This window comes from Zalophus californianus, chromosome 14 (assembly GCF_009762305.2).
Source record: "Zalophus californianus isolate mZalCal1 chromosome 14, mZalCal1.pri.v2, whole genome shotgun sequence".
Classification (NCBI taxonomy): domain Eukaryota; kingdom Metazoa; phylum Chordata; class Mammalia; order Carnivora; family Otariidae; genus Zalophus; species Zalophus californianus.
The window spans coordinates 88,497,545-88,519,777 of record NC_045608.1 but is presented as its reverse complement, the minus strand read 5'-3'; the positions used below and the strand labels follow the sequence as shown (position 1 = coordinate 88,519,777).

Below are 22,233 nucleotides of genomic sequence, written 5' to 3'. Positions count from 1 at the left end.
CCAAAGGAAGGAAGCAGGCACTGTCAGTCTCTTGACATCTAGCTTCAGAAGTCCAGGATGACACTCCATCCTGTTGGTCAAAGCAGTTCCGGGCCCAGCTCAGGTTCAAAGGGAGGGTACATAACCTCCACCTCTTGAAGGGGAACAGTCATCCCCATAAGGGAGAAGAATTCTGCTGGAGAGCATCTTTGAAGACTGGCTACCTCAGTATGCCCCCTGACTGTAACTCGCCATATAACTCCCACAAGCTATAGGTACTCACTTCTTTCCAGGACCCTCCAGTTGTCACCCTTTATGACACAACTTGAAATCTAGTATCCCATCATCTGTATTGCATCAAGTGCGGATGGCACTGCATGACAGCATCCCAATGGCACAGATGTTCAAGTGCAGTTCCCTTGATGGCAAGACCTGTGAGCTAAAAAGTCTGCACCCCCCTCCGCCCCACCCTCACACCCAATGTGCAACGGTAAGACCAGGATGGAAAACCATAACGCTCACTCCCATTAGAAGAGAGAAATTGGGAGGCTCACAGTAGTGTCATCCATGGTAATTCTAAAATCCAGCCTGACCTAAGTTACCATTTCCTCTGATTGGCAGCAGGGACTTTTTCTATTTGGGTCACTTTCCCTTTGGGTGCCTGCAGTGGCTCTGGACTCTGGACTCTGAGCTCTGATTTTGGAGTCTTCCTACCTTCCATTCAAAGGGGCCTATGTTCGCAGAGAGTAGGTTTCTCAGCGTTCTTCCTGACTATAGGGGGTTAGCACCCTAGAGGCCTCTTTTCATTTTGAAGTTTCTCTGTTGCTTTGAATCAAAACTGCTATGAGAGTCACCAGAACTTTGAGGTTTACTGTGTAACACAACGCAATCCACTCCAGCATGCTTTGGAAAGATGAGCCAGTTGCCGAGCTGAGGTGTCAGTTGAGGTGGTCATTCACATCTCTCAGCAGTGAACCAATAGCCACACAGCTCTTCAGCTCTCCCTTTAAGGAGAGGGTCCATTGCAGGCACTCTGGATTGATCTTTGCCCCCAGACTGTATTTTACTTTTAGAATAATTTTCAGGTTGGAGAAGTAAGAAAGAGACAATAATGGAGTCCTGAGTTGGCAAAGTCCTCCCCTTGATTCTGATGAAAAGTTTCTTCACAGGTCGATCTGTATCTTAATGCACCTACGAGAAAGCATTTGGCACTTTCAGCATTCATTCTGGAAATCTCCGTAGTTTAACCTCTCAAGTTCACGGAGTGTACTTCGTAACTTCCATGTTACCTAGGCAACAGTGTTACCCATGCCACTTTCCACCATGAAATAACACAGCTGTCTGTAAAAGTCTAGTAAGATTTTTCTAACTGTTCTTCCAGCTATCATTGATAGTTTTCTCAAGGGCTTTCTGACCTCCAACCACTATCCAGTTCCAAAGCAGAAAATGGAATTCTTTTTAAATGGAGCAGTAACAATGTCCACAATGGACGGGCAGCAGTGGATGAAAGTTCTCATTGTCCCACACCCTCACAAAGCTTGATGTTGTCAGTCTTAGTCTATTTTTCTGGTTAGTTAGCTGTGTAATGGGATGACATAGTTGTTTTAATTAGTGTTCAATTCTTGATTATTAATAAGATTAAGTACCTTGTATTCTGTTTCCTGGACACCTGGATTTCTTCCTGTGTGAAATACCTATTCAGAACTTTTACCCATTTATTGTGTTGTCTCTTGCATACTGTCAGTCTGTAGATATTCTGGATATCAGGATTTGAAGGTTATATGTGTTGATAATACCTTCTTGCAGGTGCGACTTGGGTTGGCACCCACCTTCTTCTAGCATGCTGCATATGTCGTTCCAGTGTCTCCTGGATTCTGTTAAACACAAGTATTTGCTCCTTTGAAGAAATGACTTTTCTTTTTCTCTGGCTGTTTTAAGTATTTTCTCTTTCTTAACAGCTTTTAAAACTCTGAATAATTATTTCTTTAAATATTGTATGCTCTCCATTTTCTTCTTTCTTTCTAGAAATGATATGATATGATCAGCATCTTTTGCTCTGTCCTGTCTTTTATTCCCACCCAGAGGTGGAATTTTGGGGTCATATGGTGATTCTGTTTTTAATTTTTTGAGGAACTGCCATACTGTTGCCCACAGGAGCTGTACCATTTGACATTCCCACCAACAGTGCATGAGAGATCCAGCTTCTTCACATCCTCAGCAGCACTTGTCATTTTCTCTGTTATTGAGAGTAGCCTCCTTAATGGTCATGAAGTAGTATCTCATTGTAGTTTTGTTTCTTTTCCCCAATGATTAATGTGTGATATTGAACATCCTTTCATGTGCTTAATTGGCTATTTATATATCTTCTTTAGAGAAAGATCTATTCAAGTCATTTGTCCATTTTTGAATAGTGAGCTGTTAGGTTTTTATTGGTGGTCTTGTTGCTTTTTAGGAGTTCTCTCTACAGGCTAGACAGGTATCTTACGGGATACCTGCATGGCAAGTATTTTTTTCCTATTCAATGAGTTGACTTTTTATTCTGTTGATATTCTTTTGATGCATAAATTTTTTCAAGTTTAGTGAAGTCCATTTGTTTATTTTTTCTTTTGTTGCCTTGGTCTTTGGTATCATATTCAATAAATCATTGCCAAAGCCAATGTCATAAAGAGTTTAACCAACGTTTCCGTCTATGAGTTTTATAGTTTTAGGTCTTACATTTAGGTCTTTGATATAGTTCAAGTAAATTTTTGTACATGTTAGGTAAGAGTCCGAATTCATTACTTTGCACATGGATATCCAGCTTTCCCAGCACCATGTGCTGCAAAGACTGCCCTTCCAACATTGAATGTCTTGGCATCCTTGTCAAAAGTCATTTGACCTTGTATGAGAGGATGTATTTCTGCCTTTTATGTCAATGTAGCTCAAGTATTCAGAAAGCACTGGAGGGGGAGGGACTAAGGCAAAGAGACTGGCTAGGATTCTGATACCCTAAGGTGATGAAGGCCAGGAATAAGAAGACTAAGGCAGACTGGAAAGGGAGGTTAGTAGTAAGGGATTTTACAAAGAATAATTGAAAGCTCTTGGTGGTATTTTTGATGAAGGCAAAGGTGTGAAGGAGTCAAGTTAATTTTGTTTTAGAAATTCTCAGCTCAGGTAATTAGGAGAAGGCTAGTAATTAATAAAAATGAAAAGTCTAGGGAAATAAAATGGATGGGATCTCATCAGTCATACTCTCTGACTTAAGAGAGACCTAAGTCCCTCCTTTCAGTTTAAAAATTATGATACTGATTTATACTGCGTTAGACCATTACTTTGGGGAAATCTTGCATTATTTTCACACCTCTTATAAAATAACTTTAGGTGCTCTTATATTTGAATGACAGAAAGATGGGCAAAGGGTGTGCAGATTTAGCAAGTGTCTCGGTAAACAGCTGGGTCTCAAACTATAGTCTCTGGGCAAATGAAGCATTTCAAGTTTTGATAATGTAGCACCAGCTTTACAATTAAACAAATATTTTTAAAATGCCAATGAAAACCAATGTCAGTACAGCACTATTAAGCATTCTAAGACTTACATTTCAATGGGCATACTGAGTTGTATTTGATCTGGGCTAGAAGAGTGTTTGATTCTTGCAATCTTTAGATGAGCGATTTGGGGCCAAGTGGACTCTGAAGACAGCCCAGCTCTGTCTGGAGCTCCAGCATCTATAATTCTCCCTACTTCCTAAGATGGAGGCTAAACTTTCCAGAAATAATTCTTTCTCTGAGGAGGAGGAATTTAAGGAGCTATAGTCTACCTTTCTTAACATGTGGTTCAAAACTAGGTACCTGACTGATCACTTGTATTCGCAAATGAAATACTCATTAAAAAACACTGGTTTCAGACACCCATTCCAGCCTTCAGCATCACTGTGGTATTGGAGAAATTGGTTCCAGGGGGATGACGAGAAACTGAGAAATACAAATGAAATGATTCTGGATTTTTATTTTTGTAATCATTTAATCTCCCTATACTTAAGTGGACCAAAGTTAACTGCTAGTGGAGAAGGCAAGTACGTGGCGAGATTTCCAGTTCTCGGACAGGTGTGTGCATCTAGAAAGTCCTCTGGAATCACCAGCTGTGACATGAGGCACAATGTTTTTTTTCAATGGCTTTATACATATTCAGAGAAGCTCAATTTTACCATCATCTAAAATTAAGGTATAAATTTTGAGCTAAGTTGACATAAAAGGGCTTTTTAATGCCTTGTATATGTTGTCATATATTAAAGGAAAAGTGGATGTCTGGGCATTTACCATTTATCTATCCTTATTTGGATATTTGTAAATATGCAGTAGAAACTGTGTTATTTCTGTGGCAATTCTCCAGCTGATCCCAGGCATGTGAGGAAGTGAGATGAAATCCTCATTAACCCCAAAGTTAGATGCTTTCCAGTAGAAATAAGTGCAATATGCAGAATAGACAGTGAAGTTACAATAGTGGGAGTTGACTTGTAAATAAGGGTTTTGGAGCAACAGTAATATTTTAGGTATATTTTATAAACAATATTTTATGTATCCATTTACCATGCAGGAACTAAAATTCCGGTGTACCTAGATGGGATAACTTATATAGCACTTTATACTTTAGGAAATCTATATCCTACCCATTATTTAGCTGATTTTCATAAATTCTCTGCTTGGTACCAAGCCAGTTGGTATTTTTATACCAATATTTTTAGAAAGGAGGCAAATAATACCTTAGAAGGTATAATTCTGTCAATAATTGTTGTTACATAACACAGGTTCAGTATCATTAAATCTTTCTGGTGAATTCTTCTTTATGAAATTAATATTTGACCTCCTTTTTGATTGTATATTTTGGATTTGCTTTTAGGGCCATTTGGTTTAACATAATATTGTTTCAAGGTTTTTTTTTTCATTTTTTTATTGGCTGGAATATCATTTGTGCCCTTTTAATCTCAGTCATTCCACATCAATATGCATTGCACATACATGGCTTTTATAAAAAGTGAGTGGCTGGATTTTGTGGATTTGAAGGATGGCCAAAGTTTGATGATTCTGACCTTGGTCCAAGAAGATGAGAGTCGGGTAAAGTAAGGACACGCTTCCTTTTAAAAAGAGAATATGGTAACTACAGCTCTTCATCCAGATGGGCAGAAATGCATCTGTTTAGATCATTCCATGGGCATCTCCAGGATTTATCAAGAGATGCATCATGCATGCGTTCACGACAATCTACTGGCAGGGGCAGAACTTGGCATTCTGCTTTTGTTCATTTTTTCCAATCCCATGATGGCTCCACTTGCCCATGTGCACTGCTAGCACCTGGCATACAAACTCTAGTGTCCTTGCCAAGGGCACCAACAGAGGACACTCCCATAGTCTCCAATTAGAGGCCATTCCAGCTCTATTTAGAACCAGCTAAGGCTCATCAGATCCACTGGAAGCATGAAAGATCTTGTCTTGAAGCTACATTTGCATGGCTTGTGCGGTTTTATATTTAGTTAGCTGTAACTTACAAGGCTTCCTCATGGCACTTGCATTTATATTTTTTTCAAGATTTTATTTATTTATTTATTAGAGAGCGAGCGAGAGAGAAACAGCATGAGAGAGGAGAGGGTCAGAGGGAGAAGCAGGCTCCCCACTGAGCCGGGAGCCCAATGAGGGACTCGATCCCAGGACTCCGGGACCATGACCTGAGCCGAAGGCAGGCGCTTAACCAACTGAGCCACCCAGTTGCCCTGCATTTATATTTTTAAATAAGATTGGGAAAACATAACTTTTTCTTATATATGTTTTTCAAATTCAATGACAATTTGTTAAGCATACAGTGACACAGTGGGATAAAAGAGGTTGATGTGAGGTTTGTGCCAACCCCTAACTTTGTCTTGCTCACACACACAAACACACACACACACACAACTTGTGGTACCACCCCCACTTTCAGTTCTTGGCATGTCAGAGCCAGGAGTACCTTACTCCTCTGTAGCTGAGTGCCACCCTTACTAGCCAGAGGCCCTCATGACGTCCTTTCCTGCTCTCTCTCTTCTAGGTATGAAACCTCAGATGCAAGTCCCACACTACCTGCCATGATGTTTGCTCTAAACTCTTCTATGGTCAAGAATTCCACTTCTCCCTGATTCCTATGAAATAACACTTTTTAAAAATTTTCTTTAAAGGTTTTTATTTATTTATTTGAGAGTGAGAGTGAAGGAGGGAGAGAGCACAAGCAGAAGGGAGGGGCAGAGGCAGAGGGAGAAGCAGACTCCCCGCTGAGCAGGGAGCCCGACGCAGGGCTCCATCCCAGGACCCTGGGATCATGACCTGAGCCGAAGGCAGACGCTTAACTGGCTGAGCCACCCAGGTGCCCCTAAAATAACACTTTTAAAAAAAAATTAGTTCTCTTGAGTATAGTTGACACATTAGTGTCAACTAAATACATTAGTTTCATGTGCACAACATAGTGACTCAATTTCTGCATACACCACCCTATGCTCACCTTCAGTGTAGCTCCCATCTGTCCCCATACAATGTTATTACCATATCATTCACTATAGTCCCTATGCTGTGCCTTTTATGCCTGTGACTTATTCCTTCCATAACTGGAAGCCTGCATCTTTCTTGTGTACATAGATAAACATTGCTGAATGTTGGGAAAGCATTAAGTGTGAAGTTGTTGAGCGGAAGAAGAGGACATTGGAAGTGTTCATTCAGGGGCACCTGGGTGTCTTAGTCGGTTGAGCATCTGACTCTTCGTTTCGGCTCAGGTCATGATCTCAGGGTTCATGAGATTAAGCCCCATGTTGTCGGGCTCTGTGCTCAGCAGGGTCTGCTTGGATATTCTCTCTCCCTCTGCCCCTTCCCCTGCTCTAGTGTACACTCTCTGTCTCTCTCAAAAATAAATAAATAAATCTTTTTTTTTTTTTTTTAAGGAAGTGTTCATTCACTGACAGGGCTGGCATCACAGTTATGCCAGCAAGAAATGTCTTATTAGACCAGTTCTATGAAAAAGATGGTTCAAAAGATGGACTTGTTCATCTGAGGTTTCATGTCATTTAGGATGTAATAAGTGGATGACTGAAAAGAGCTTCTGAGAGAAGTGGGCAGGGGCAGGGAGTTACTAATAATCAATCAAGAACTTCCCTGACTTCCTTTGCATTCAATATTCAAACACCAAATGCCAGTTTTGGACAATCTAGGGTTTTTTTTTATTTGTCTTTATTACTCTTTTGGTCTTCTGATGATTTCTTCTTCCTTTATTCTCACAAGATTTTTCTTTATTCTGTATAGTAAATGCATATTTTCCCCATAGAACAATACTATTGTCTGGTGACTATCAAAAACAAACATTGTAAAAGCCTGTTTAGTGTGGGCACAAGCAAAATCTAGATTCTTTGCATACATTTAATAAAAAAGAGTTATGTTTTCTCAGTATATTTAAATGTGAATATGAGCATCATGAGAAAACTTTCTATATTATAGCTAAAGAAATAAAACAAGGAAACAAAACATCTGTACAAGCCATGCAAATATCAATAATATTTTATTTTATTTTATTTTATTTTTCTTAAGATTTTATTTATTTATTTGAGAGAGAGAGAATGAGAGATAGCATGAGAGGGAAGAGGGTCAGAGGGAGAAGCAGACTCCCTGCTGAGCAGGGAGCCCGATGTGGGACTCGATCCCGGGACTCCAGGATCATGACCTGAGCCGAAGGCAGTTGCTTAACCAACTGAGCCACCCAGGCGCCCTCAATAATATTTTAAAGGGCTTGCAAATTTCCTTCCTGAAATTCTTTAAGGTTTGATTTCTAAAATCCGTATACGAGTAAGTTTATGTTAAGCCAAAAGTCATGGTATATAAACTCGGTGCCAACCCTTAGGAAGAGAAACTCTCTGTGAAGGTGTAATTGCCAGCCTTATACTTATAAATAACAGCAACCTTAAAAAGGTTTAAAGTATTATACTATGGATTTTATGTTAGAGCAATACTGCTTCCAGACAAGAGTGAAATAAATCAGGTAATATGATGACGCAATCTATTTTAGTACTATGATGTCAAGATTTTTTGCACTTGCTTTTTAAAATGACATTTTAAGTTCAGTTAACTGATTGTTAAAACCACAAAGTCAGTGGTTTTTTAATCTTGAGTAGGAAGCTGGGAGCCAAGGCTGAGATGGGTTCTAGATGGGTAGAGAAGGGTGGAAATACCGAAGTGTCCACTGGAGTGGCAGTTAGTTTCCATGTAAGAGCTGACTGAATAAAGATATATCCAGAGATATTTCAGGACTTTCCAAAGCAAGTAGACAGGAGAAAGGAAGACATTATGTAGCTTATGACATAATTCAGAATGTGTGAGATTGTGGAAGTTTGAGGGAAATACTGATTCACCTTCTCTAAGACTATCCAGTTGGGTAGTTGAACTGTGCCTTGCAACTGTATCCAAGTACCGAAGTTAAGTTTTATAATCCGAGGGTTTTATAGTTACGGTTACATGGCCAGGTCAGGCAATTCCATTTTCCCATAAACTGTTGTTCGAGGAATAGCATTGTGTTTTGTGATATAATGGCATATGTGAGCTATAAAAGCCTAGATCAACACCATTTTCAGCTCAGGAAAAGTAAGTTTCAGGGATATTTAATGATTGGTTCAATGTTATAAATTAGCTATAAAGCTGTTTAGGTTTTAGGTCAAAACAAGTTGCATTTTCCTAAAGTAACTGACCCTCCATTTTGTTCATTTCTAAAATGAAGATACCTCTGATTTGGTTTAGTGATAGTCTAATCAGATAAACATTAATTTACTGGAAGTTCATCTACAATATGGCTATCCTTGTGGAAATTTCTTTTGAATATGAAATAAATGTATCACACAGTCCTGAGTTAATAAATTTCAACTTTGACTTTTGTTGGAAGAAGACCTTTACCCAGGTTACAAAGGTGGGGTTGGCTAGGGCAGAACTTCTGCAATATTTTAGTCTTACCCTCTCTTGAAGACCTCAAAGTGCTTTGGCTTATATGGCCATATTCAGTCAATCCTTATTATATTAGACATTCAAGCCGATAACATTTTATTTTTTAATATTTTTAAAAGATTTTATTTATTTATTTGACAGAGAGAGACACAGTGAGAACAAGAGCACAAGCAGGGGGAGTGGGAGATGGAGAAGCAGGCTTCTCGCTGAGCAGGGAACCGGATGTGGGACTCGATCCCAGGACCCTGGGATCATGACCTGAGTGAAAGGCAGACGCTTAACAACTGAGCCATCCAGGCGCCCCAAGCTGATAACATTTTAAATAGCTATTTGTTAATTCATAGAAAAAGTATACTGTGTTAACCTAAAAACATATGTTAAAAGGCATTTATTGATATTAAAATATTAATAAATATTAAAAGAATTAGAAGAATTACATTGTTTTAATTTTTGGAAATCTATTCAGTGTCTGGCTTATTAGAAGACAACTAATTCTCTCATCTACTTCATTAAATGCGTTACAATGTTTTTTTACGGTTGAAGTAGATGAAGAAAATTCAACCTCACAGAGATATGTAGTTGAAAAAGGGAAGAATATTTTCATAGCCTTTTCAGATGGATATACTACTTCAAATCTCGAAAAGTGATAGTTTCTTAAAGGTTTTTTGCAATGAGGAATGGTGAAACTGTATCAGTGAAGTTTTTGTATTCTGTTTATTAACATCTGTCTATGGCTCTTTCACCCATGTGTGATTTCTTAAGGTCATGCATTACTCTTTGACAGCTGTTGGATCACTGTAACACAGATCTTCCAAATGTTGACCCATTTCATTATTGAACATCAAAAATCACATTTGTTCATTTAATCAACAAGCACGTTTAAAAATGCTTTAAGTATTGGGAAGTTGTCAGATACACAGTGATGGGTATGATTTTCTTTGCCTGAAGCTTGAATTTGATCATTGGCAGCAAATATTGTCAGTTGTTTTCTTTAAAGTCAACAGATTCACTGTGTTCATTCTGCAGAAAAGACATGTACTCAAAATTTTAGATTTTAAAAAAATAACACTTTTTCATCAAGGAGATTTTTAAGTAAAATAGTTCTCTACCCCCACAAATGCATGGGCATGAATTATACAATAAATACCAATGGCTGTGGTTTGGTGCCATTGTCTTGAATCCTGCTAAAGCATCAGCAGTTTATTTACCATTGCTTTTGCACCGTCAATGCAAATGTCAACACAGATGTTCCAGCATAACTCATAACATTCAGAAGTTTTCCAATAATTTGAATATTTCAGCACAACTCGCATTTGTTGCCAAGCATTCACATAGAAGAAGGTCTTTGGTGATTGGCTCACGCTGACGCTGGATGAACTCAAGCAAAAGAAGCAAGCTCAACCATGTCTGTACATCTATTTGCTACACAAAAGTAAAATTCTGTAGACAAGATATTAAGTTTTTCTTCTTGTTTAAAGCTAAAACTTTAAATCAACAAGTTGCTGTAGGCTGGAAAGCAGGAGAGTCCTGTTTTTGTTTTTTTCCCTGAGTATCCATCCAGTAGACATCAAGCAATGGCAGCCGCGCACTGTTAGTCTGTCATCTCTCGTGTGTGCTTCTCCAGCCAATGCAGGACAATAACTTACTTTGTAAGATGCCTCAGGGACTTTATCAATTTTAGTTTCAAAAGTGTAATAAAAGATTTTTAGCTTTTGAAGAGCTGATTATGTCTACATTTAAAATATCTAATAATTTTTAAACAATTATTTACTCAAAATAATGTTGCAAACTGTCACAATAAAATTACTAGAAAATATTTTTCTGCCTAAATTGCAATAAAACAAATTATTAACATCTATAAAACTGAAGGAATGATAGCTTTTGTCATATTTTCATTTCTTATGGACAGCCTTCCCTTCTTATTGGGAGTAGATTTCTCCTTTTCATGAGTAAGCGACCTCTTTGGAATATTAGTGTCATCCTTTTCTCCAGCTTTAGAAACAGACTGTGTAAGGATGGTGGAGAAAGTGAGGCTGTCAATCTTCTCCATCCCTGACAAATGTCTCCCGTACACAGGAAGAAGAATGTATTACAGATATATTTCTTTTATTTCAGGGAAAATATTACTGAATTTCATAATATTCATATTTAGATAAAAATTTTTAAAATTAGAAAAAAATTTAAAATATTTTTACATATATATATATATATATATATAGTTATAAAATAAGACAGAAAAATGTCCTAAATCTAGTTGTGCTTTCATGTATGTCTGAGACATAATTCTAGATTTCATAATAACAATGTCTTGGACAAAAATGAGGTTATAGAGAATAGAGCAGGGAAAATTGAAGCAAGCCAGTAATGTCCAGTAAAATTATTGAGAATAAGCTGGATTAATCTCTGAAAATGTATATCATTTATACCCTAAATCCACTACCTTAGAATATTCTTAGAAACACAAATGTTTTAGTAACCATAATAGTGATGATGTCATCAAATAGCATGTAGGATCTGGAAACTCTGTCATACATTTTCATTTAAGAGCTGAAGCTGATGGGATCTTCTGTGGTGGACCATGGAAGAGAGGAAGAGGGAGTAGAGAATTGTTTCAAGTAATTTTTATGAGCTCAGGCTTCAAGTGAATTTTCAGCCATTTTGTCCACATTTCACTGGGCAGAACTCGGTCACACAGCGACCCCTACCTGTCAGGGAGGGTGGGGGATGTGGTCAGCTGGTGCCCAGAAAGAAAGAGCTCGGGTTTGATTTATTAGAGATTAGTCCCTATCTAATTTGATAATTTACTGTGGGAGCCTCTGAATTGGAAAGGTATAGTTATATGTGTTGCAAATACGTCAACAGTATAAGAAAATCAACCTGGTATAAAGTAACTGTATTTTTTATATACACAGAGAAATTTGTTAAACTCAATAATATTTATGGTGCTCCCACTAGGTGCAAGTGGTATTCTAGGTCTTGGAGAGAGGCGAGCAGTAGACAAAAGTCCCTTATAGAATGTGCTTCCTTATAGTGTGATGGGAGTCGATGGCCAATAGGAAAGTAAACCAATAGGAAAGCATGAGTGGATTTTGATAAAAGAAACCATGAAGGAAGAAAAGAAAGTGAGAGGTAGTGTTACTTTACAGAGGCTCATGCAGGAAGGTCTTTTTGAGAAGACAGTACTCCAGTCATGAGCTGAAGAAGGAGTAAGGTCCAGCCATACGAAGACCTGTGGGGAGGGCAGCGCAGACGGAGCATCAAGTTCTGAGCGCTGAGGGGGCAGCCTCAGGTGCGGAGGGCCGGGAAGGCTCCGTTTGTTTTGGGAGGAGACAGAAAAGTCGGGAGCCTGTGGTACATTGGGCCAGGGGGCCAGGGGCAAGAACACACAGAGAATCACAGTCTTTAAAGAGAGCTGTGGTTTTATTCAACCAGCAATGAAAAGCCAGGTGAGTAATACAATTTGATTTATATTTTTAAAAGTATATTAGAGGTGCCTAGTGGAGAACAGCTTTGGGGAGATCTAGAGTAGAAGGTGGCTACTATCTCCACCTACTCCATCTCCACTGTGCTGCTGCGGAATCATTTCTGCCATTGCCCCCGAACAACCTGGGGCAAAAAAAAAAAAAAATCTTAGCGTTCTTAAATCCAGTGTAAGCTGCTTTTAAAAAAAATATTGTGTTGTTTATTTTCTATTTTGCAGGTCATTGCGGCCATGATATTACTGGTGGCTTATTCAAATGGGAGCACGGAAACGATCTTTCCTAAAGTTTTTTTCTCCCTCCCTCCCCCCCTTTTCTTAACCATCAGTGCTCTCACCATTAATACAAAGACAAAAATAAATTTTCAACTCCCAGAACTGGCATTTCTCTCAACATTGTGTAGCACGAGTTATAAAAATGACAAATGTTAGCCTTCAAACCAGAAAATGAAATACCATCTACGTCGGCGAGAATCATAGGAACAGCCATACCAGGCTGAAACACTCAAATCTATAATGACTGTTATTAAACGTTATGCAAAATAGTGAAAGGGACATAATGAATCATGAAGAATCTGGATAACTGAGGTGGGCAAGCTTGATGTAAAAGTAAGGGAAAATACGGGGTCTCTTCAAGACCAATAAGACTACTTAGTGGTGACAACCAGTCTGCGTAATTCTGTACAAAACATAGTTCTTTTATTGTGCACAGTAGGTATTAAATACACATTTTTTGAGGGGCACCTGGGTAGCTCAGTCGGTTAAGCATCCGACTCTTGATTTCTCTTCAGGGGTCGTGATATGAAGCCCCATGTCGGGCTCCATGCTCAGCAGGGAGTCTGCTTGAGATTCTCTCTCTCTCTCTCTCTCACATAAATAATTTATATATATATACACACAAATATCACACACTTTTTTGAAAGAATAACCAAATATCCATTAATTTAGATGAAGGCAAAAACATCTGCTTGGGGTATCCTGATCCAAATTAACTATGTTGTCCTCATTTCTGCATCTTTCATGGAAATTGCACCAGGTACTTCCTCCTCCTTCTTCCCCTCACTCTTTATCCTTCCTTCCCTCCTTCCTCCTTCCCTTCCTCCCCCCTTTCCCTCCTTCCTTCCGAAAGGTAAAAGAACTGTTTTCAAAATAATTATACAAAGGAATTCGGGGGGCGCCTGGGTGGTTCAGTCAGTGGAGCATCTGCCTTCGGCTCCGGTCATGATCCCGGGGTCCTGGGATCGAGCCCCGCATCGGGCTCCCTGCTCCACGGGAAGCCTGCTTCTCCCTCTGCCCCTCCCCCTGCTTGTGTTCCCTCTCTCACCTTGTGTTCCCTCTCTCGCCGTATCTCTCTGTCAAATAAATAAATAAAATCTTTAAAAAAATTATACAAAGGATTTGTATCTTGATTCAAAATATATTACCACATTATAATTGTGTTCTATAATAAAGTGAGTCTAAATAGTTGACATAACTAAATTGTAGCCTGGCTGATCCAGGCCTTTCAATTTCAGTGTATCAGTACGCATTACGGTTTAAGAAAATTAGGGAAAAAGAAACTGTAATGAAAATAAGTACAGTGATACAGTCAGCCTGAAGCCACAGGCTTAGCGTCCCCAGGCACACAGACATATAAGGGAGAACACTTGGATACACACCGACATCTACACACACACAGTCTTGATATCCATAAATAATTGCCTCCTGAGAGTGCTACCCTTTCATATTTCAGCCCTAGACTCTTGTTGAGCAGTGTCTCTCAATATATTTCTAACTTTATAAGGTTTTTAATTTATAGCCGATACCTCAGTAGTAAAAAGAAATTAAGTTTCACAGTTACCTTTTAAATCAGATGCCAGGTGTCTCCAAGAAAAATCATAACCATTAATGCCTTTATCCATAAGTAAAAGAACATCCAATTCAAAGTAACTGAAATTATAAGGACGTACATTGTTTCAAAAAGCAAAAGGGGGAGGAAGTGTGACTACAGGGTAGTTGAATATAGTGCCCCAGTGATGTTCGTAAGGATTCGTGTTCTACAGGTTTCTGTTCTCTCACCCTTGAGAGTTAGTGTCTCCTCATGTCAGCACCTGTCAACATCATAAGCTGACCACTGTGCACAATCCCAAAGGGACCCCATACAAACCAGATCACAGTGTGAGCCAGAAAACTATATATGCCTTGTTTCTTTTTATTTTTGAAGAAAGCTTTCTCAGAAGTCCTCCAGCTGGCTCACCATTACATTTCACTGGTTGCAAACCTATCTCAAAGTCAGTTTCAGGAAGTGGAAACAAGCCCACCATTTTGGCTTCTAACACTTAGGACACTTCTGAGGCTCATGATAAATCAAGCTTCCCCCAAGTACGTGAGCAGAGAAGGACACATACCTGGATCTGGGATGGGGTGAGGCGAAAGCCAGGGAGGGAGCTGGCGTTGAGAGGACACCGCCAATACTGAGGAATACTTTGGAAGCTAGCATGGAATAAAAAGTTAAGGAAAAAGGTCTGCTGGAAATAGGATAGTGCATTCTGCTGGGGGAAAGAGGCCCTCGGTTTCACAGCTGAAATCTGTACTTTCAGTATTTCAGTGGCAAAGAAAATGGTGTTTCAACAATTTACAGAATCTGTTAAATCAGACAAAATGACTCTATGCGTCGTAGATGGAAATACACTCAAAACTTGACTTACCTGTGGATACATTTTATAAAACCATCTAGTGTCCGATTATGGATTTAGAGATAATGAGTAATATTTTTATTTGATGCATAGATGAAGAATGGCATTGGAAGGTTTTTAAAAATGGCTTCTTTTGTAGTGATAAAAACGCTGTGGTAATAATTCTGTTTTATAAATTAACATTTCAGTCTTAACATTATCATACAGTTTTTTATTTAACCACTTAATTTCCCTTAATATATTTTTTGGCAGATTCCTGAATAATTTAATGGTATATTACTCACCATCATTTTAAGGAATAAATGCAGAATAAGACTAATTATCTTTTTCTCGATTTTTAAGATCCCGACTTTAAGGACCTTGGAGTTTTGAAACCGTTACCAGGTTGGTAAAATAGATACTCAATAATGTTCAGAGGTCTTTGTTTTCTGCTCTGAAATACACTTTTGGTTTATTATTCAAGCTCCATTTTTGTATGTTTGTTTGGCATTTTGTTATTTAGCATGTGAGTTTGAGATGGGCGGTCCTGAAGGAATTGTGGAATCTATACAAATTATGAAAGAAGGCAAAGCTTCTGCTAGCGAGGCTGTGGATTGCAAGTGGTACATCCGGGCACCTCCACGATCCAAGGTCAGTCTTAAGGTGAAAACAGATTTGAAAACAGTCAGCTCGGAAGTGTCTGGAGCATGCACTGCTTTGAACCAACTGGACATGTTAAGTGGGTTTCAGAGTGCAATCATAAGCTCTCATTTTATTTTGGTTTGAAATGCAACTTGTCTTGCCCCAACCAAGGAAATTTTTGATGTTGTAAATAATATGGAGAGGGTGCTTTAAAGAGATCATTTGATCATCTGGACAAGAGACCCTAAGGTGACTACCACCCCCCCCGCCCCGCCCCTCAGGAAAATGGATTGAAATGGTATATCTAAGCTGTGCGTCTAAGTATAATCACACTTATGCCCTTCCTGTTAGTATCTGTAGTTTGCTCGCTTTTCAACCTAATGTTGTATCTTTGGAAGAAATTGTCCAGGCCTTGCAAAAGCACATATCTCTGGCATATAAAATATTTTATGATAAGGCTGGGGGGCAGTGGCAAACAGGACCTGGGAAAGCCTGGCCCGTGCAAAGAAGCCGGCCAGCTGTCCACTGCCTCTTAAGCTCCTTTTTATTGTTGTTATGAAAAAGTATTGGTCTAACATTACCAAGTCCTCCAATCTTCTCATAACATGGAAGAAGTCAGGATTTTATGTTGATCACCTTGGTTTTTAAATACTGGCAATACATTTTTTAAATTGTAAATTTACATGCTATTAAACTAAATATATTATGGGTCAGATTCAGAGTCAGACCACTATTTTGGAAATACTTCCTTAAAACAACCATATTTATCCTCTTATTGAAATTTTAAGGAATACTGGGGATAACTTTGTGTCAATGACTATCATAGGTGGGGAGTGTTATTTGCCAATCCCCCTTCCTTTATTGTCACTCCTCAGTTATATAGTTTCAACCAAGCCTTATTGATTTATTAGGTTTGTCATTGACTTTATTGAGGTTGAAACAGTTTATTATTTAATCAATAGATTTAGTGGCTCTGTAAAGTCTCAAGCATCATGTTGGAGAGCTGAAGAAAACGTGCCCGCCCCTGTCCTCACGCGTCCTGTTTAATTCTTAGACAAATTTGTAACCAAATAATCCAAGGAATGAGCCATGATCACTGAGGTGTTCCTAAGGTGTAGTAGAGAGAGGGAGAAGTATCATACACCTGCGAAGGTAAGTCAAATGTGGAATCAAATTCAGCTGAAACTTAATGAGAAACAGCATTGTGTCAGGTAGACCAGGGAAGGGCTCTCCAGGTAGAGGGAATAGCATCAGGGTCATAGAATCAGACGACAGTGAGCTTTTTTAGGAAATAAGTAATTGAATGTGACCAAATAAAAGCATGGAGGCAAATAAAAGTATGGAGGTGGATGATGAGTCTTTGAGCCAAAGGGACCTAAAGAACCTAGATTCATTCTGGTAGCAGTGATACATGGAAGAGTGTGCAGCAGGAAAATGTGAGCAGCTTTGCATTCTGGAAAAAGACTTTTTCTCTGGGATGTAGGAAGAGAGGCGTGAACACCGTGAGCAGAAGACTCAGGAGGAAGATGTGGCAGTGAGCCCCATAGTTGAGTCTAGCTTATGATGGTAGACAGACCAAAGAAAGATTCAAGATCGATAGAGGGGATTTTGGTGGCTGGATATTCAGGACGGGGGGGAAAATAGAGTCATCTTTGAGGAGGCTGGTATTTCAGGAAATGTGTTGGCTGTCCTCACTTGATTTTCCCAGGAATCTGTCTCTGGGTCTGCCTACTATTTGGAAGTGCGGCATGCTTTGCCCAGACTTGCAGTCACAGGCATTCAGAGCCATGCTCTGGCTTCTAGCTTTGCCCCCGGCGGGCCTCTTTGCATCTGTGCAAATCTTTGAAAACTTTTATTGTATTATCAAGAAAAACCCAGTGATTCCTCCTTTAAAAAAAAAAAAAAATCAAAGGCTGTTCGTGACATAAAAGCCAACGCACTCCTTGGATTATAAAGGAGCTAGATTGCAGTTAATTATTCTCTCTTACATAATCTGTGGGTTCACAGGCAAGTGCTATTCATTTTTCTTAAACTCTATGAATGAAAGATTAGAAAAAAAATTCTCCAGTTGGAAACATTTGAGCCCCACCTCATTGCTGTAAGCAACATCTTTCACAGCAGCGATAAAGAGAGGGTTTTTATGGGAGCGTAAACACACGTCGTTTTTTTTTCCCAGCTGGTAAATAGGCTGTCTTTTGCACAATTCCAGAGCAACAATACCCAGTGTACCTGTCTGTTACAGAATTTGGCGTTCTGTGACCCAAAGGGGAAGCCGCCTGCAGAGTTGGACAAAGATGACTCTATTGTGACAAGCTTTCTCTGTTAAATTAAAGTTTAGAGGATAGGAAATGGCTTTGAATAACTGTGGAGAAAAGCAAGAACTGGGTATGACTGCCTGTGTGAGCTTTCTATTTTGGGGAGTTCCTAGCAGCTTACGAGAAGAGACTATCAAAGCCCAAGTTAAACTCTAAGGGGCTTGTGAATATTTGAATGATAAGGAATTGAAACATTGCACAATGCAGGTATTAAAAAGTTTCCTGGAGTTCTATTAACATTTATGTCAAGTATATATTGCTTCTCAGGCTTTTTGACAAATAGAAAATCGTCATACAGATGATCACCTTTAATTAGAATGTGATTAGTCCAGATTTCCTAGACTTTGGCATACTAGAGCCAGAGAGAACATTGGAAATCTGTGTCTGATTAGCTCATTTAACAGATGAATAAGCTGAGACATGATAATGAAGTCTTATACGGGCTAACAATGGACTATAGAGATCCCTTTGTATAGACTCTAGAGCGAGGCTGGTGGAAGGGTGTTACTGTCTTGTCCTGGATCCACTACAGAAGAGAACCAACAGAAAAGAATGTTAGGTGATCAAATCATGGGAACTATTTGAATGTTAATTCCATGAAGGCTGGGGCTTATGTATCTCTAGGTACTCAGCACCAAGCGAAATGTCTGTCATTCAGTTAAAACTCATGGAATAAAAAACAAACTTATGTATATCTAGAAAAATGAACATGGTGGCAATCTTCAGACATTGGAAGCACTGTCATATGACAGAGGAAAGAATGATAAGGCTTAATCTGCATGGTTTCAAGTACTAGACTTTATTCAAATGCTTGAAACTAGAAAAAATATAGCTTTTGATTTGATATAAAGAAGGTTTGGTTTTTGTTTTAATAGTGGAGCTGCCCAAAAATCAAATGAGATTCCATAGGAGGAATCCAAATAAAGTTTGGCAGAGATTTGGTACAATAATTTAAGTCAGGTAATTCTTCGGCATAGGTAAGATTAAATTCCCCTCAAGACCAAAACTGGATGAGTCTATGATAAGTGACTGCCCAAGTATTGGTTTGTTGGTACAGAGTTAAGGCAAGATTTCCATCTCCTGACTCCCAGTCCAGTGTGATGTCACAAAGCCACGCTATTTGAGGAAATTGTCAAATTTGTTAAGATAGGAAAAGAGATAATTCAAAGACTTATAAAAGTACACAAATGAAGGTGATTAACTTAATGATTAAGGTGTTGGGACAATAAAACTCTAGCTTTTAGTAATTACCCATCATTTAAAACTTCACATTAATTTTTAATGTGCTGTTATTTGATTCAGAAATGTTTTGAATAATCTTAGCATTAAATAAACAGGAAAACTTGACAAATATAGTAAGTCAATATTTTACCGTGAAGTTGTTTTAAAGTAAATTGTATAATGAACTTAATTGTAGGCAGAATCTTAAAGATGACACCCAAGATTTCCAGCCCAATCAGTGAGACTGTGAATATAAAATATCACATACCTGATTATGTTAAGTTACCTGGCAAAAGGGATTTTGCTGATGCAATTAAGGTTACCAATCAGTTGGCTCTGGGTTTATTAAAAGAATTTATCCAGGTGAGCCTATTCTCATCACACGAGACCCTTAAAAGCTGGATTTTCTCTGGCTGTAGGCAAAAGGGGAAGTCAGAGGAACTAAGAACGTTTTCTAGGAGCTAAAAGTGATCCCTGGTAAATGGGCATCAAGAAAGCAGGGACCTTGATCCTGGAATTTCCATTCAATAGAATTGCCAAAGAATACAATCCAGCCCACAGTTAACTTCTACCCTACAGACCTCGGAGATCCTGAATGGGTCTTGTTTAAAGCTGCTCTATTTTCTGGGAACTTGTTATGGAGCAAGGAGAAAACTAAAACAGCAGATGAAGGGTAGTAACTGTATTCCATTACAATGATAAGTTTTAGGGTTCTAAAGACTGAGTCTGCTTTTATTATCTCCAAAAATGAAAATAAAAATTGGGTAAACAAAATGGAAATTTTCACTGGCTAGATAACCACCAATAAACATCTCATGATCCAACTTTGTTTTTAACTGAAATCTCAGTTTTGTACAATCGGATTTTGGAGATGGAGTGTTTTGATACTTGCTTATTCCTGCCAGAAAATCATTTTAATATTCCCATCAGGATTTGTTATAGGGTGCGTCATTTCAACATTTCAGAAAAGAGTATGATGTTATGGTTTTCTCCTCTGAATAAAGGGGATGCTGCTACTAGCCTCCAGATTCATGGGATATCATACCTAAAATTATAAGGCCTGGCAGGTCCAGTCACAAATCAAACAGCAAGCATGAAGTTCTGGGCTACATGCTTTTTAGAATGTGGCCTTATTTATCAAAGTAGAAAGTACTGAAACCACAGACAGCATTTCTCAGGTTGTGGTATGTATTTAATTTGTATTTTCATGGAGAAAACTGTTCTGGCAAGTCTTAAATAATTGCTCCAAACAATGTCTGTTTTCTGCATCTCACTGTGACACAAGGGGAGGGACCAGGTTGAAAGGTTGGTGTTAAATGTTTGTTTGTTAATATATTACTTAGTAAATTGTTAACTAGATTTACTTGCTTCAAGTACACAAAAGGGATTCTGCTCTCCATATGAGTGTGATTTGGAAGACAGATATTACTAGAAATTGCTTATGTTCTGAAGCGTCTCTGGTCCTATTCAATAAATCATTTTGTCAGCTCAAACTCTGTGATTGATTAGAAAGAAGAATGCATCAAAATGATTCACTGAGAGGAGATTGTAATCTGACTATTTTACTGGAGTTATATATGATTCTGTTTATAATTTTCCCTTTTTCTCAGCAGAGAGACTAAAGAGCTTTCTGTAGTTTTCCACCTTAAATAAAACCCATGTCATGTGGTGTTTCCCCCTTGGTGATCTTATGGCACAAGTTTAAGCTAGGCAGATATCATTTAAATCCTACTAAAAGGAAGGCTTTTATATGATGTATCCTAGCGCTAGTGTGGGGAAGCTTGATCCTTTTTCTGGCCAATGACAGTTGGTTTTTGCACCAACAGCTCTGCACCCAGTAAACCTAATATCCACTGGCATATTTTATTTCTTTTCTTAAATGATTTTTAAAAAATGAAGTTAAAAGAATAATAGAATGCCTCAGAAGTGGAATATATAAAATCTAGTGACTAATTGTTCACTTCCTCTATAAACAGTGTCCTGTCTACTAAGAATGGCCTTTAAATATAGAAGGTGCTTAGACTTCTGTCATTGAACTTCATGTGAGAATACCAATCAGTCACCTCATATGGAAAATATGGACACTCTCTGGAGCTGTCAAATGAGAAACCATGGGCTGAATATGCAAATTGCCTTTCTAACTATAGCAGTACTCTTCTATAAAACACCCTTCTTTCTAAGAAAATTTAAGACACCCATTTATTTCAGAGGGACACATTTATTTTCCGCGAATCTCATTTTTATCTGGATTGTCAACATGTTTCCTCGCTCCTGTAGGAAAATCGAAACAGTTTGGCTTTTTGCTGGCTTATTCATTTATTTTGTTGCAGTTTGTTTTCCTTAAGATTATAACTTTCTTTCTGGAATATAAGTCTGTCAGAATTTAAAAAAAAAATAGGAGGCTGTGCAGTGCTGTATAAGGGAGCAAACCAGCAGGTGGATTGAGTTCAATACTGATCTGTCGCCTAAGGGCCTGGGTCACGTTGAAAAAGTTACTTAGTTTTTCCCAATCTCAGCCTTTTTTATTTTAAAATGGTTATAACAAGTGTCTATTGTTGTTGAGAGATTGGAGAGAAATCATGTGTTAGCACAATGTCTTAAGTTATTGCCACTATGGAATGCAGATAATAAGTTAGCATTTTAAGCTGGCTTTCTGAGTGGGCAGGCACATTAGGCCACTGACTCAACCTGGAAACATCAGGCTCTCACATATCTTTCTTTCTTAAATTAGTCAAATGATTACTTATTTCTCTTTCTGTGGGCAGAGTATTTGGTTTTTTATAGCTTTGGAAGGACACTGGAGGGAGGGGTTACTTTAGATATGACTCCAAAGGACCTTTTTATGTACCCTACTCAGGGTTTTCTCCTGCTGTAACTATGTATATTTACAATCGTAATTGCATATTCTTTTGAGGGCTAATAACTTTGTAGGGTTGATTGTATGGTATTTGAAATTATAAGTATATAC

At 38.5% G+C, this 22,233-nt stretch overlaps 1 protein-coding gene across 13 annotated transcripts in view; it reads left to right on the top strand.

The window, feature by feature from the left end:
* Nucleotides 1-22,233, top strand: part of NETO1 (neuropilin and tolloid like 1) — a 121,077-nt gene that overhangs the window by 49,661 nt on the left and 49,183 nt on the right. For 11 of the 13 annotated variants that reach the window (XR_003517023.1, XM_027576692.1, XM_027576690.1 and 8 more), the window contains exons 5-6: nt 15,451-15,492; nt 15,572-15,738. The exons of 1 other annotated variant lie outside the window; for it this stretch is intronic. Coding sequence is in view for 11 of the 12 variants with exons in the window: in XM_027576692.1 (XP_027432493.1) it covers nt 15,451-15,492; nt 15,572-15,738 (209 nt within the window). In the remaining variant the exon portion in view is untranslated. The remainder of the gene's footprint in view (nt 1-15,450; nt 15,493-15,571; nt 15,739-22,233) is intronic. One more of the 13 variants, XM_027576694.2, reaches the window with a different exon arrangement.